Raw genomic sequence first — 13,840 nt, 5'->3', positions numbered from 1 at the left:
TTTTAAAAATCATCTACATGCCCGCCGACGTGAAAAGAAATACCAAACCGCTGTAGTGATTGGTTGCCAGCACGCTGTCAATGAAAAGTGATGACAGCAGCCGACATGCCAGCCGACGTAAAAAGAAATACCAAGCCGCTGTAGTGATTGGTCGCCACTCGCCACAATACCCTTTTGTTTTGTCATCTTTTTTTTTTTTTTAATTTATACCATGAAAAAAGTAATCAGATAAAGCAAGATGTGGGGCCCAAAAGGGCATATGCCACAAGAATAGGGTTCGTTATTTGTCCACTCTTTGAGTACATAAAACATGACACACACTCTTGTTCTTTTGTACAATGAAATTATTGTTGAAGGATAATTTTGCTTTTCTTCTATTTTTTTCTCGAAAAACCCTAAATTATGTTCTTTCTCTCTCACACACTTCGAAAGAATTCCAAATTAAGTTTCTTTCTCTTCCACCTAGCAAGCTTAAAAGAAATCTTACTTCTTCAGTAAAGATAAATAAAATTAATTGGTTTATAAATAATTATTTGATACTTAGTTTGTGAAAATTCTCAAACTCTTGATCATCCTTTTATTGTAATTCATATGGATAGAATTAGAGAATAATATAAATAATATATTAAGATCTCATTTAAAAGCTTAAACTATTGGGTTGAGTTGATTTTTTGACATGATATCAGAGCATTGATGACCAAACGGTCACAAGTTTGAATCTCACCATCCCTATTTATTTGATAAAAATTAAGTACAGGATAATGTGAGACTGTGCAAGTTTGAAACCTAAAGTGTTTTCACTTGATGAGGTGTGTTAGAGAATAATATAAATCATATATTAGAACTATCTAATAGCATAAGTTAAGTTGAAATGGTTCTTTGACACAAGATTTATTAATATTATTTTAAAAAATATTTTTAGTTGGCGAAGTACATTTTAACACCTTAATTCCTAGGTGAGTTTTGAAAACATGATTTAGACTTAAATCATGGTTATTAGCCCTGAGGCCCATACCCAATACTTTTATTAGCTCAGACATGGTGCCTGAACCCAGTGTTGAGTTCCTCGTAGGCTCAGTAAGGTGCTCGAGCCCCGGGCATAGGTTTGTAGTCTGAGCCTAGACATTGAATGTGTCCAACGCCTTGTGGGCTCAAGTGTGTAGCTTCCACCGAACACCTCTTAAACGTTGGCTTTGGTGTCACTCCCGACACATGAACAATGTTTTTTATTTTTATTTTTATTCTTTTATAATTTTTCTTTACACTTTTTTGTTCAAAATCTATTATATAAAACTAAAAGTAAAAGGTGTTTAATAGTAATAATTATAACATTGTCCCATTTTTCCACCATGTTAAAAATTATTTTGAGATTTTACACGTCTTTATTAATACATATAATCTTTATTTTACTTTATTATATATAATTGACCTTTTGATTCACAATTATATTTTTTATTTAATGTCAAAACTATGTTAATAAAACCTACACATTCATTCATTTGTGTTAGAAAAAAATTATTCGACCCGCACCGAGACTAGTCGAATAGAAATACTAACACTTTTTATTTATTTCTTTACACATATAATTCTTGATTTATTTAATTAAATACATGTGTGAGTTTTTTTTATTTATAATTAGGGTTTCTTTTAAGAAAAAAAACAGCGTTAAAATAGCCTATATATTTATTTCTTTTTCAAAAAATAATAATTATCTAACTGGAAGACGAAACACGAGTCAAATAATTAGTTATATCTATTTGTGTTATTGTTGTTTACATTTCATATTTTATTTATTGTAAACAACTGTCCGTGTAATACATAATTTGATATTTGGGTAGTAATCAAGCCGATAATCACGTTGTTAAGAAATGCCTTATCTAAACCATATCTAGGTTGAGTTTCTTCATCCCAGCTCCAAAAACAGTGTTAACATGCTTTTTTTATCGAGTTGAAACTCATTCATGAGCACACGTACTCATGGATATTATTAATAATTAATTCTATTATCTCCATCCTTATTACATCTTAGCATCAGCTCATTTTATGTTTTGTTTTCTAGTTACCTTGTAGATAAGATAAAATAATTTGTTTTATATAAAATATCATTTATTTACATTCATCCAAAATTAACGTTTTATCTCAGTGTTTAATCAAACCAGACACCAGACCATCAGTTGAAGAACAACTGGCATCAGACCAGCTGTTGTGTAGTTAAAGACCCTAAAAATATCTGGATATCCACTTGCCATAAAAAAGGCAGCATTTTCTGACCACAAACAGACAATCAAGTGATTTGTCTTTTGCCAGTTCTTACATGGCAAAGCCTCGCTTGTTTGTCTATAAGTCTGTACGAGTGGGTTCACACTTCACATCAAGAAATTGATAGCCAAGAAATATAAGAAGAGGAGAAGGGAAAAGAGAGAGAGCAACGGATGGAAAAGAAGAAAGGTTACTTGGCGATGAGGAGGGATCAAGAAATGGCAAGTGGATTGATTACTTCTGATTTTCAAGACTTTGCTAATGCTGCTAAGAAGCTAGCTAATCATGCTATCAAGCTTGGCGGATTAGGATTTGGTACCACTTTTCTTCAGTGGATCGCTTCTTTTGCTGCAATGTAAGCATGCTTTGAAGTTTGATCGTTCTTTCTCTTCTTTATTTAACATTGCTGTTGTTGCATCGATCTTACTGATTTAGTGGCAAATTAAGACTTTTGTTGTTTCAAATTTAAAGGTGAACATGTTAGCTTGAATTTGATTGCTTAGGCTCGAGAATTATTGTTGATATCTGTGTGAATTAGCTTATCCTAAGCCTTACAATGAAGTAGGTTCTGTTTCTTAACTCATCATGTATAGGTGGAATGGTATCAATTTGCTTGTGTCTCAAAACAATTCTTGATAATTGGAAACTGCAAAGATTAAGTTATTGTGCGATAACTACCTGGGTTTGTAGCAGTTGCTCTGCCAAAATCTTTGAAGAACATGGTCAGTTCAGCAATGACTGCTATGTAGATGATTAGTTTTTCTTCAATCTTGCTGCTAGTTAACCATCTTATACTTCATTTTTCTAGCCCACTTCGTCTCTTTTACTTTGCTACTGGATTAATATAACTTGAATTGTGCTCGCTGCAGTTATCTATTGATCTTGGATCGAACGAACTGGAAAACGAACATTCTTACTGGACTATTAATCCCCTACATTTTCTTTACTCTTCCTTCAATATTGTTCAACGTGTTCAGGTCAGTTTACACTCTTTGACCAACATTTTATAGCTTCCCCACCCCATTTTTGTCATTATTGACTTGTTTCTTTGTGCAGGGGAGAGATTGGAAGATGGATCGCTTTCGTTGCTCTTATATTGCGTCTTTTCTTCCCAAAACATTTCCCAGGTATGAAGCTGCTTTCTTCATTAATTTTCCTGGCCATTACGATTTACCGTTGCCATTTTATATGCGTTTAGACAGAAGGAATATCAACTTTCTTGGCAATCTATTCAAGACAACTAATCATGTCTCTTATTGCAGATTGGCTTGAATTGCCTAGTGCTTTGATTCTTCTAATAGCGGTGGCTCCCAGTTTGTGTGCGAGCACGATAAGGAATGATTGGATTGGTGTGGTCATATGTTTAGCCATTGCATGTTATTTGCTCCAAGAACACATCCGGGCATGTGGCGGGTTTAGAAACTCCTTCACAAAAGCTAATGGCATATCCAACATTGTTGGCATAATACTTCTGTTTGTTTATCCTGCCTGGGCAATTGTGCTTTATATCCTTTAAGCACAGTACCTCAGCAGATGCTCATTGTATCCATGCCAGCAGCTTTCTTGGTTTATGATTGTTATGTTGTATTTCAGTTTGTTGAGACGTTAAAATTCGCTGTGGTTGATGTGTTATCGAGTCTATCATTCAGTTGTGTAATGGACATTTATGTAGTAAATCACTCTGTTTGATGGACAAACTTTGAAGGTTCCTTGTGTTGTTCTAACCTGTAATAAAACAAATTATATGTTGTGTCCCCCACATTCGGAGCTGTTGTTAATGTAATATGGGCCATGTTATGATGATCACGTTCTTCTAAATAGCCTCCGGAGATGGTTTTATGAGAACTAAAACATGTTCAACCCCAGCTTCCTAACCTTCATTAGAGGATTGGGGTACCAAGACCTTTCCTATGAATGGAGATCAAAGTGTTGATCAGAGGTTGAATGGATAAGAACAAAATCAAAGGTTACTGATGTTGTAAGTGTTTTCATTTCCAGAGAGGGGCTCAGGAAGCTACAGAGGTAGAATCTGCAATGCAGTCTTCAAGTTCAGACACCTGCGTGATGCGCTGAATTCAATCTTTTTTAGATGAGTTTGTGTTTTCTGATTCTTGACTATTCTTACATCCATTAAGAGTCACCGATGGACTAATGAATACTTGACCAAGATTCTGTGGTAAAGATATTCACCACATGGTCCCACGAAAAATTAAACGACCCTAAGAGAATAAAAAATGAAAAAATGTGTTTTGAAAAAAATAAGAGATAATTAACAGGAAAAGGTTGGAGGATTAGACCATAAATATAAAATGAACAAGGACTATCAGATAATTAAACAAATAGCTAGATAAAAGTATAAATAAGAGGATACAAACACCAATAAAAGAGAGAAATCTGAAATTTAGGGAAGAGAACTAGGAGGAGGGAGGAGGAGGAGGAGGAAGGAGGAAGAAGAAAAAATTGAGAAACTAAGCTATTGAGGTAAGGTTTATGCTTTAATGTGTATAATTATGGTTTTTAGTTTTGTCAAGGTTTCAGATTACTACTATCAGTGTAACTGGTTGATTAGTTTGCTTTATGTGATTGACTTGTTGAGGCTGCCTCAATCTTTTTTTTTTTAATTTGTCTTTATCTTTTTTTTGTTTTATCTATGTTCTCGATCCCTTTAAAATATCCAGATCTATCTTGTTTTAAAAAATAAAAAATTTATGCACCTATATCTTCTTGAATTTCATTGACTATTTTCTCATGAGCTTATAATTTTCCCATGAGATCTTGAATCGAAAGAACATCTATATTTTGCCACTCCTCTATCGTGACCACTACATAATGAAACTTCTTCTCCTTTATTTAATCGTATATAGCTAACTCTCTTACAAAGTATTTTGAAATATTCTCCGATTCAAGTATATATAACTTTTCAAAGTCACTACGTAGCTTTTGTAGACATATTTTTCTAGCATTGTCAGCTCCTTGATTTGATTCTTGCAAAAGTTCTCATGATTGCTTGGTGGTGGTTGCATTGGCTACTATCTTTCTCACATTGGTGAATGATTGTTAGTGCTTATTGATCTTTTCTTCATGCTTTTTGCACAACCTCCCTTTGAGTCAAAGTTAACGTTGCTTCATCTATTGGCTCTTCAAAGCCTTTTTTAATTGTCTCCCATATATATTGAAAACCTAGCCAGACTCGAATACACCAAGTTTTATAGTTGTTCTTTATCAACCTAAGACATTGAAGTGAGAGATTTGGATTGACCATGTCAAATAATCAAACCTAAACTTTGATACCATTTGTTGGAAAAAGGATAAGTGTGGTAAAAGATAAAAAATAGTAATGCAAAGTAAAAAACTCAAGAACAAAAAGAAAATTGAGAGGAAGATATATATACTTACATTATTGTTTTTCTCTATACTCTTTTAGCTATTCTCTCATTTTTGTGCTTCAAGGAAATCTTAATCTGAACATGAATTGTATTCTACCGACTAAACTGGTCGATCGTTTCTGAACCGGTCGACCAATTCAACTTATTCCAGCCAGTCAAACGAATCTCAACCGGTAAATCAATTTCTTTATTTTCAGAACCAAAATCTAGTTTATTTTCAACACCTTTAATATATCCATTATAGAATATCCAATTATAATAAGGATACCAGTATATGTACAGTTGTTAACTCTAGGAACCCCACAAAATATGCTTTGCTTCAATTCTTGAACATCCTACATCAAGTATCTAACATCCTATAAACAGAATGCAAGGAAAACCTCAGTACATACAATTCAAAGGTGATTAGGTTAAAGAGCAAATGGAAAGATAAATAACAACAGAAGGCAAGTAATCATTGCAAAATTTCATTCTTGATCTTACCTCTCGCCAAAATCCTAAGGAAGCACCTTTGTAGATGCAACAGGTCTCAATTATTTGACCATATACATGGGCCAGGGGTAGGAAAGAGAAGTATGAATCTTCTTCTGCTGTCTATAACACAGAAAACTCAAACTTAGATCATTTCTAAACTATAAACACACAAAATCAAGGCATTTAGCCCGAATATGGAAACTAGTTTGTTTCCTAGGAGAGAATTGGATAAATATCAAATTCGTAACTTGAGGGGGGAAATCAGAAATGATTTGAAAACATAATTTGTGTTTAGTTGTTCACCACTCTGTCTGTCTGAAAAACGTATCTGGTCCACGGACAATACTTCTACCATGAGAGCTAGCCCCATTGGCTATGATAACACCTTTTGGCTCTCATGTTGTTCCACTACTGTACATTATTGTACAGATATCAGTTTTCTTTTTTAGAGGTAATTCACAATCCAAACTCCCTTGTGAAAATTTGGGTAGGAGTGCAAAACTCTTAAAAACCCAACTTGAATGACTACTAAAACATGAAGGATTAATTTAAAGTAAAGAGTAAAATGATCAATTATGAAAGAGGAGAAGCCTATGTAAACATCATAACAACTAGGGAAATTCTTCCCATGAAAAACAAGATACTCCCAGTTCTTCAGCTTCCTTCTTTTACATGTTAGAAATGTTTCCAAAGCTGACAATTGTCACTCTAGAGTATCCTCTCAAAACTTTTTAAAAAGAGGAGCTTTTAATAGTCTTTGAACCTACTTTTTAAATTTGAAGAGCACCTTGGAAGGCAAGATAAAATCTGCAAAAAGAGCAGCCATTGTGTGAAACAAACAACACATTATATGTCATTTATTAAAATTCTGAAGACGATCAAGATTCTGTTGTGAGATATAAGAACATTAATTCTCAGTTCGGAAAGAATGAGAACTTACTGAAGAGAGCTTGCTTTCTTGGACAAAGGCTAAAGAAACTTCAGCATGGTTGATAATGAACTCCACAGCATAAGGCCCTTTATTTGGCAAAAAAAGTTAATAAGTGAGAATTCAACAAGTCATTCTAGAATTGAACTGGGATTTATTGAAGAATGAGAGGGAAGCAATACTGTTGTGAATTATGTTGCTGTGTTTTGTGCAGGTGAAGGGATGCACAATCAAGAACAACAGTGCTGGGTATTGAAGAACACGAACTATACACAAGGTGTTTGATAAAATGTCTCTTACATTATTTTATTAACTGCATGTCTTTAAATACATGAAAAAACTTCACAAACTTCCCTAGTTATCAGCCACTAACTGTAATGGACAATGTGTTGCCACTAACTCAACAACAACCTCAGAAAAACAAGGAAGTTACTCTGACGAAATCAAAACAGAAATGAAAGAAAAAAAACAGACAACACTTGATTGAATAACAATTAAACAAACTGAAACACTAGAGTTAAAATGTCAATTGTCTAACACTCCTCCTTGACATTTTGACGACAAATTCCAATCATTTGTCTTATCTCTCATTAGGTAGTGGTTTGGTAAATATATTTGCAAGTTGTTCTTCGGAAGAACAATGAATCAACATCACTTTATTAGATTGTTGAACTTCTCTAATAAAATGAAACTTGATTTTGATATGCTTTGTACGTCCATGAAAGACTGGATTCTTTGAAATTGATACCGCAGAACTCTTATCACACATGATTTTAGTAGCTTCAACCTGTTCATGTCCCAAATCCTTTAACATTTTCCTCAACCAAATTGCTTGGTTGACAGTAGAGGCAGCAGCAATGTACTCTGCTTCTGCAATGGACTGAGTTGTTGTCTCTTGCTTCTTTGAACTCCAGGTGAAGACACTTAAATTGAGTGAGAATAAATACCCTGAAGTGCTTCTTGAATCATCAACACAGCCTTCCCAGTCACTGTCAATATAGCCTCTTAGTTCCACAGTCCCTTTTGATGATCTTGAACAGAAAATACCAAGATCAATGGTACCTTTGATGTATCTAAGTATCCTTTTTGCTGCAATAAAATGAGTCTCCCTTGGAGAATGCATGAACCTTGAAAGAATACTCACAACAAATAATATGTCAGGTTTGCTTGCTGTGAGATATTGAAGGCTGCCAATTAAGCCTCTATACAAACTTTCATCCACTTTTTTAGATTCATCATCCTTGCTAAGCTTGATACTTGTTGTCATAGGAGTCCCTACTGGTTTACAATCCTGCATTTTGAATCTTTTTAGGATGTCTGAAGCATACTTTTTTTGGCATGTAAAAATGCCATGGCTGGATTGCATCACTTCCATTCCAAGGAAGTAATTCATCATTTCAAGGTCAGACATCTCAAACATCTTCTTCATTTCATCTTTGAACTCTTAGTTCATTCCAAGTTCACTTCCTGTGATGAGCATATCATCTACGTAAATAGATACAATTAGAAAATGATTACCATAGGATTTCACATACAAAGTTGCTTCATTTTAGCTTTTACTGAACCTAAGTTGAAGCAGATGTGTGTCCATTCTGTCATACCAAGCTCGGGGAGCTTGTTTCAACCCATACAAGGCCTTCTTAAGTAGATACACATGATCTTCTTTATCTTTAACAACATATCCATTGGGTTGCTCTATAAAGATTTCTTCAGCAAGAAATCCATTCAAGAAGGCAGACTTGACATCAAGTTGGTGAATCTGCCAAGAGTTATGTGCTGCAAGTACAATGAGAAGTCTAATAGTATCATACCTTGCTACTGGAGCAAAGGTCTCTAGGTAGTCCACACCATATTGCTGAGCATAACCCTTTACCACCAATCTAGCCTTGTGTTTGCATATTGACCCATCTGGATTGAATTTTGTTTTAAAAACCATCTTACACCTATCACCTTGTGATGCTTAGGCCTTTCAATCAGCTGCCATGTTGCATTTTTGTTGATCATTTCCATTTCTGCCTCCATTGCTCTCCTCCATGCTGGTAATTCTTGAGCTTCAGTATAGCTGGTTGGTTCTAGAATTGCCATGTTGCATCTTAGGTGAATATTTTCCAATGATCTTGTGCCTCTAACTGGAAAGTCATCCACTGATTCATCAGCTTCCAGCTGAGGTTGAATGGTGAATGGATGATCAAAAATCATATTTTTCTAATGTTCCCAATCCTATGTGGTTGCTTCATCGACCTTCACATCTCTGCTGAGAATTACCTTCTCTGTTTGTAAGTAAAAGATTCTGTATCCTTTGGTTGTTATTACATAGCCCACAAGAACTCTTTTCTGAGCTTTGTTGTCAAGTTTGCTCCTTTTTGGCTCAACTATATGATAATAGCATATGCTGCCAAATATTCGAAGATGATCTACAGCAGGTTTGACACCATTCCAGCCTTCATATGATGTCTTGTCCTCCAGTGCTTTGGTTGAAGTCGGTTTAACAAGTAAACAGAGGTATTGATTGCCTCTGCCTATAATTTGTTTAGCATTTTCTTTTCAAGTAAGAGACATTTAGCCATCTCTATTATTGTTCTATTCTTCCTCTTACACACCATTTTGTTGTGGTGTGTATGGTGTAGTGTACTAGTGCACAATGCCTCTGCTGTTGCAATACTCAAAAAATTAATTTGAGGTATATTCGGTACCATTTTCAGATCTTAAGCATTTAATTAACATGTCACTTTGATTCTCAACTAAAGCTTTGAATGTTTGAAAGATTGTAAATACTTCACTTTTAAATTTGATGAAATACACCCAACACATCCTAGTATAATCATCAATAAAGAGAATGAAATACTTGTTACCACATAATGAAGCTATCTTCATAGGTCCACACACGTCAGTGTGGATGACCTGAAGCTTTTAGCTGGCTCTCCATGCTTGCCCTTTAAAAAATGGTGACCTTGATTGCTTGCCAAGTTGACATGTTTCACACAATTGAATCTCACCATTCAATGTGAGCAATGCTTCAACCATTTCTTTTTGTTTCAAAATTGAAAAGCCCTTTTGATTGAAATGTCCAATTTTATGCCAAAGATTTGAAACATCCTGAGTAGCACTCACATATGCATGATTGGATACTTTATCTCAGTCAACAACAAAGCTTCTGTTTTTCATCTTTACACAAAACACTTGTTCTCTAGAAGGATCAAAGATAGTGCATTTATAATCCTTAAACTGAAGAGAATAGTTTTTCTCTATCATTTGTCCAACACTCAACAAATTTTGACTGATTTCAGGTATGAATAACACATTAGGAATGATTTTGATACATGAACTTGTTTGAACACTTACTGACCCTCTACCTTTGACCTCTAGAAATTCTCCATTGCCAACCTTTACTCTGTACGTATTTGTAAGATTCATTAAGGGTTTTGAACATTTCAACATCATTGCACAAATGGTGTGTGCATCCACTGTCAATAAGCCAAGTATCGGCTGAATCATTTGTTGAGAAACAAGTGACAGCAAAGAATTGCTCCTCTTGTGTATTAACTTCATCTACTAGGTGAGCTTGTTAAGGTTTTGGGTCTGAATTTTTAAACTTGCAGACCTTTTTGATGTGCCCTGATTGCTTGCAATTTCCACAAATTGCATCTAGCTTCCACCAACAATATTTTTCTGAATGTGTGTTTCTTTTACAATGAGTACAAAGAGGAAACTTCTTTTGTTTTGAACCTTCACTGGTGCTGCCCCTTTTATTTCTGCCTTTAATTCTTAGATTAAGCAACTTCTTTCCTTTTCTAGCTTGTTGTTTTTGCACATAAAAGGCTCCTTCAGTCAATCTGTCTTGCCTGATTGTTCTTCGTTGCTCCTATACTTGAAGAGCACTCATTAGTTCATCTAATGAGATTTTATTGAGGTCCTTTGATTCTTCTAGAGAGGAGATTTTGGATTCAAACCTCTCAGGAAGAGTCATAAGAACCTTCTCTACAATCCTACCGTCAGGAAAGTCTTCTCCTAGTAATCTGATGTTGTTGATAATTAGTGAAATTCAATCAGAATACTTGGAGATTGTTTCATCTTCTTACATGCTAAGTACCTCAAAATCTCTCTTCAAATTCAGCACTTGCATTTGCCTTGTTCTATCACTGCCTTGGTATTCTTCTTTTAGTTTGTTCCAAGCCTCTTTGGCTGAATTGCATGCCATAATTATGTAGAAAATGCTTTCTGCCACAGAATTCTGGATGATTGATTTTGCCTTGGATTTCTTTGCCTTTTCTTCACTGCTGAACTTTATTTGAGCCATAGTGGGATTTGTTGGTAAGGGAGCTACTGGTTTGTCTTCGAAAACAATTTCCCAAATATCATAAGCTTCAAAAAAGGCTTGCATCTTCACTGACCAAATGTGGTAGTTTTCGCCAGTGAGCATAATGGGGGAGTTTAAAAGTCGGTTGTTGGATGTCATTTTTGAGATTTTGAAAAAAGTGTTTTGGTCTTGTAAGATCTAAGAGAGCTCTGATACCACTGTTGTGAATTGTGTTGTTGTGTTTTGTGCAGGTGAAGGGATGCACAATCAAGAATAGCAGTGCTGGGTATTGAAGAACACGAACCACACACAAGGTGTTTGTTAAAATGTCTTTTACATTATTTTATTAACTGTATGTCTTTAAATACATGAAAAAACTTAACAAACTTTCTTAGTTATCAGCCACTAACTATAGTGGACAATGTGCTGCCACTAACTCAGCAACAACCTCAGAAAAATAAGGAACTTATTCTGACAAAATCAAAACAGAAATGAAAGAAAAGAAACCAGACAACACTTGATTGAATGACAATTAAATAAACTGAAACACTAGAGTTAAAATGTCAATTGTCTAACAAATACCAAAAGTGTCGTAGAGTGGTACATATTTTATAGCCTGGTTGTTGCAAGCCCGAGGAAAACCAAACAGAAATATGTGAAACTTGATCAGCAGCACAAGTTATGATCAAATATACTTGTGAAAAGGTGAAAAGAAGACCAGCACTGTTAATCGTCTGCTAAGTTGAAGCTCGAAGAAAAAGTTGGAAATTTATTAATTGAAAATGGTATGGCTCGTAGAATTTGCCTCCATAGCAGTAATCCATTCTGGGCAGTTGGAACCATATATACCGCAACGGTCTCCCTGGAAATGAAAATCCAAGTTGATTATTTACATTAATCATTAGAATGACTTTGGTTGGAAAGAAAACAAAAGGCAAAACAGTTGCTATCACTTTAGAAGGCAAATAGTCAAATTTTGGACTTACAGGATTGACACCGCGTCTCCAAATTGCGGAACCTATCCTCATGGCGGAATCATAAACCTCTTCTATGAGAAATTCATCCATGTATCCATCTATAATACATTACAGCGACCAAGTTAATTAATGATCAATGAAAATAGTACCTTGGAATCATTGACTTGCCGTCGTCCTAGCATTTTGTTATCAGGGTCCTTGAGTGCAGAGTCAAGAACTCATTCTTGGAACTTGGAAGAATAAAAAGTAACACTATGAAGGGTCCTTGAGCGCAGAGTCAAGAACTTCGAAGAATAAAAAGTGAAGGGTCCTGGGTCCTTGAGTGCGGAGTCAAGAACTTAGAAGAGTCACTGTAAATAAAGAATAAAAAGTTCAGCGCAAGACATTGAATAGAGGCTCGGAGCCAAGAACCCAAATTCAAAATGTTTGCCTATATATACTCTTGGAACTTAGAAGGATGAAGTCATTTGAGACAATTGTAGTTACGTATTAATAACATGAAACGTGACACTAATCAACAAATGGCCTATTAGCTCAGTTGGTTAGAGCGTCGTGCTAATAACGCGAAGGTCGCAGGTTCAAAACCTGCATGGGCCAGTTAATATTTTATATTCATTTTTGTCCCTCTACTTTTCAAATTTATTCAAACTAGGCCCTTTACTTGAAGTCAAAGGCGATTCGGTATTCAATTTTGTCACTAGTGGATGAAGGCGATCACCTCTAATGGGAAGTAAAGGGATAATTTAACAAATCATGCATGATTTTTAGCCTTTTACGATTTCGAGCTTTGTCTCTGTCACCATAGAATTGAAATTATAACATCACAGTTCTAAACACCCAACGAGGCAAATGTGAATTATAAAGCTAACTCGTTACATAAAAATGTTCACTTCCAGCTCGCAAGGAGTGCGCCCGAGAAACGTCAGCAAAACATTCGATCTGAGCCTGAGAATGCATAAACGAAACCAAAATGCATGAAAAACGCCTCTCCTTATTCATTTTCCAGAACCTAGAAAAATATTTCTCGCAATATCAACATGTACTTTTAACGAGACAGCACCTCTCTTTGCAGAAGGGATCAATTTTATACCTGAAGAACTACTGCCAAGGAGACTCTAATCCAGCAGGCAAATCCATGAGGCCATCTTTGGCATAAATGGACCTATAAACAGGCTCTGCTGATGGTTTTCCATCACTTTCCGGTCTTGATTCTTCAACCTTTACTATGAACTCCGTTGACATTGTGTGACCAAAATGAGAGAACTGCGGGGGTGGGGGGTCAAGAACATCTAAGCCAACTGGTTATTTCAAAAGGACGGATAGCAAGAGATGGGTGGTGGGTTTCTTGTTGAATCTAAGAAATGATATATATATATAGAGAGAGAGAGAGAGAGAGAGGGAGGGAGGGAGGGAGGTGTTAGGAGGGGTGGTGGAGGGTTGGTTGAGCTGCAGCAAGAAATTCTTGTATTGCTGCAGGAGGCAAAACATGTGGCCAAATTTTACAGCTGTTTTTATTTTG

General features: G+C 35.4%; 2 protein-coding genes and 1 non-coding gene across 3 annotated transcripts; 2 read left to right on the top strand and 1 right to left on the bottom strand.

The window, feature by feature from the left end:
* The first annotated feature begins 2,264 nt into the window (after positions 1 to 2,264).
* On the top strand, positions 2,265 to 4,018 carry LOC133698130 (cold-regulated 413 plasma membrane protein 1). The gene is made up of 4 exons (XM_062120959.1): positions 2,265 to 2,614; positions 3,129 to 3,236; positions 3,316 to 3,386; positions 3,522 to 4,018. The coding sequence occupies exons 1-4, from the start codon at positions 2,433 to 2,435 to the stop codon at positions 3,773 to 3,775; spliced, it is 615 nt and encodes a 204-aa protein (XP_061976943.1). The 5' UTR covers positions 2,265 to 2,432; the 3' UTR covers positions 3,776 to 4,018.
* Positions 4,019 to 5,980: 1,962 nt separating this feature from the next.
* On the bottom strand, positions 5,981 to 13,563 carry LOC133699442 (probable CoA ligase CCL6). Its single transcript, XM_062122680.1, has 8 exons — positions 13,424 to 13,563; positions 13,191 to 13,330; positions 12,331 to 12,419; positions 12,151 to 12,206; positions 11,927 to 11,976; positions 7,060 to 7,136; positions 6,129 to 6,239; positions 5,981 to 6,001 (listed from the first exon to the last, which is right to left on the bottom strand). Exons 1-8 carry the CDS (start codon positions 13,561 to 13,563, stop codon positions 5,981 to 5,983), a joined length of 684 nt encoding a protein of 227 aa, XP_061978664.1.
* Positions 12,845 to 12,918, top strand: TRNAI-AAU (transfer RNA isoleucine (anticodon AAU)). Its single transcript has one exon. It is a non-coding gene; the product is annotated as a tRNA-Ile (tRNA).
* Positions 13,564 to 13,840: the final 277 nt, after the last annotated feature.

The sequence above is a fragment of the Populus nigra genome, chromosome 7 (genome assembly GCF_951802175.1).
Source record: "Populus nigra chromosome 7, ddPopNigr1.1, whole genome shotgun sequence".
In the NCBI taxonomy this organism is placed as follows: Eukaryota; Viridiplantae; Streptophyta; class Magnoliopsida; order Malpighiales; family Salicaceae; genus Populus; species Populus nigra.
This window is presented reverse-complemented; position numbering and strand designations above follow the sequence as displayed.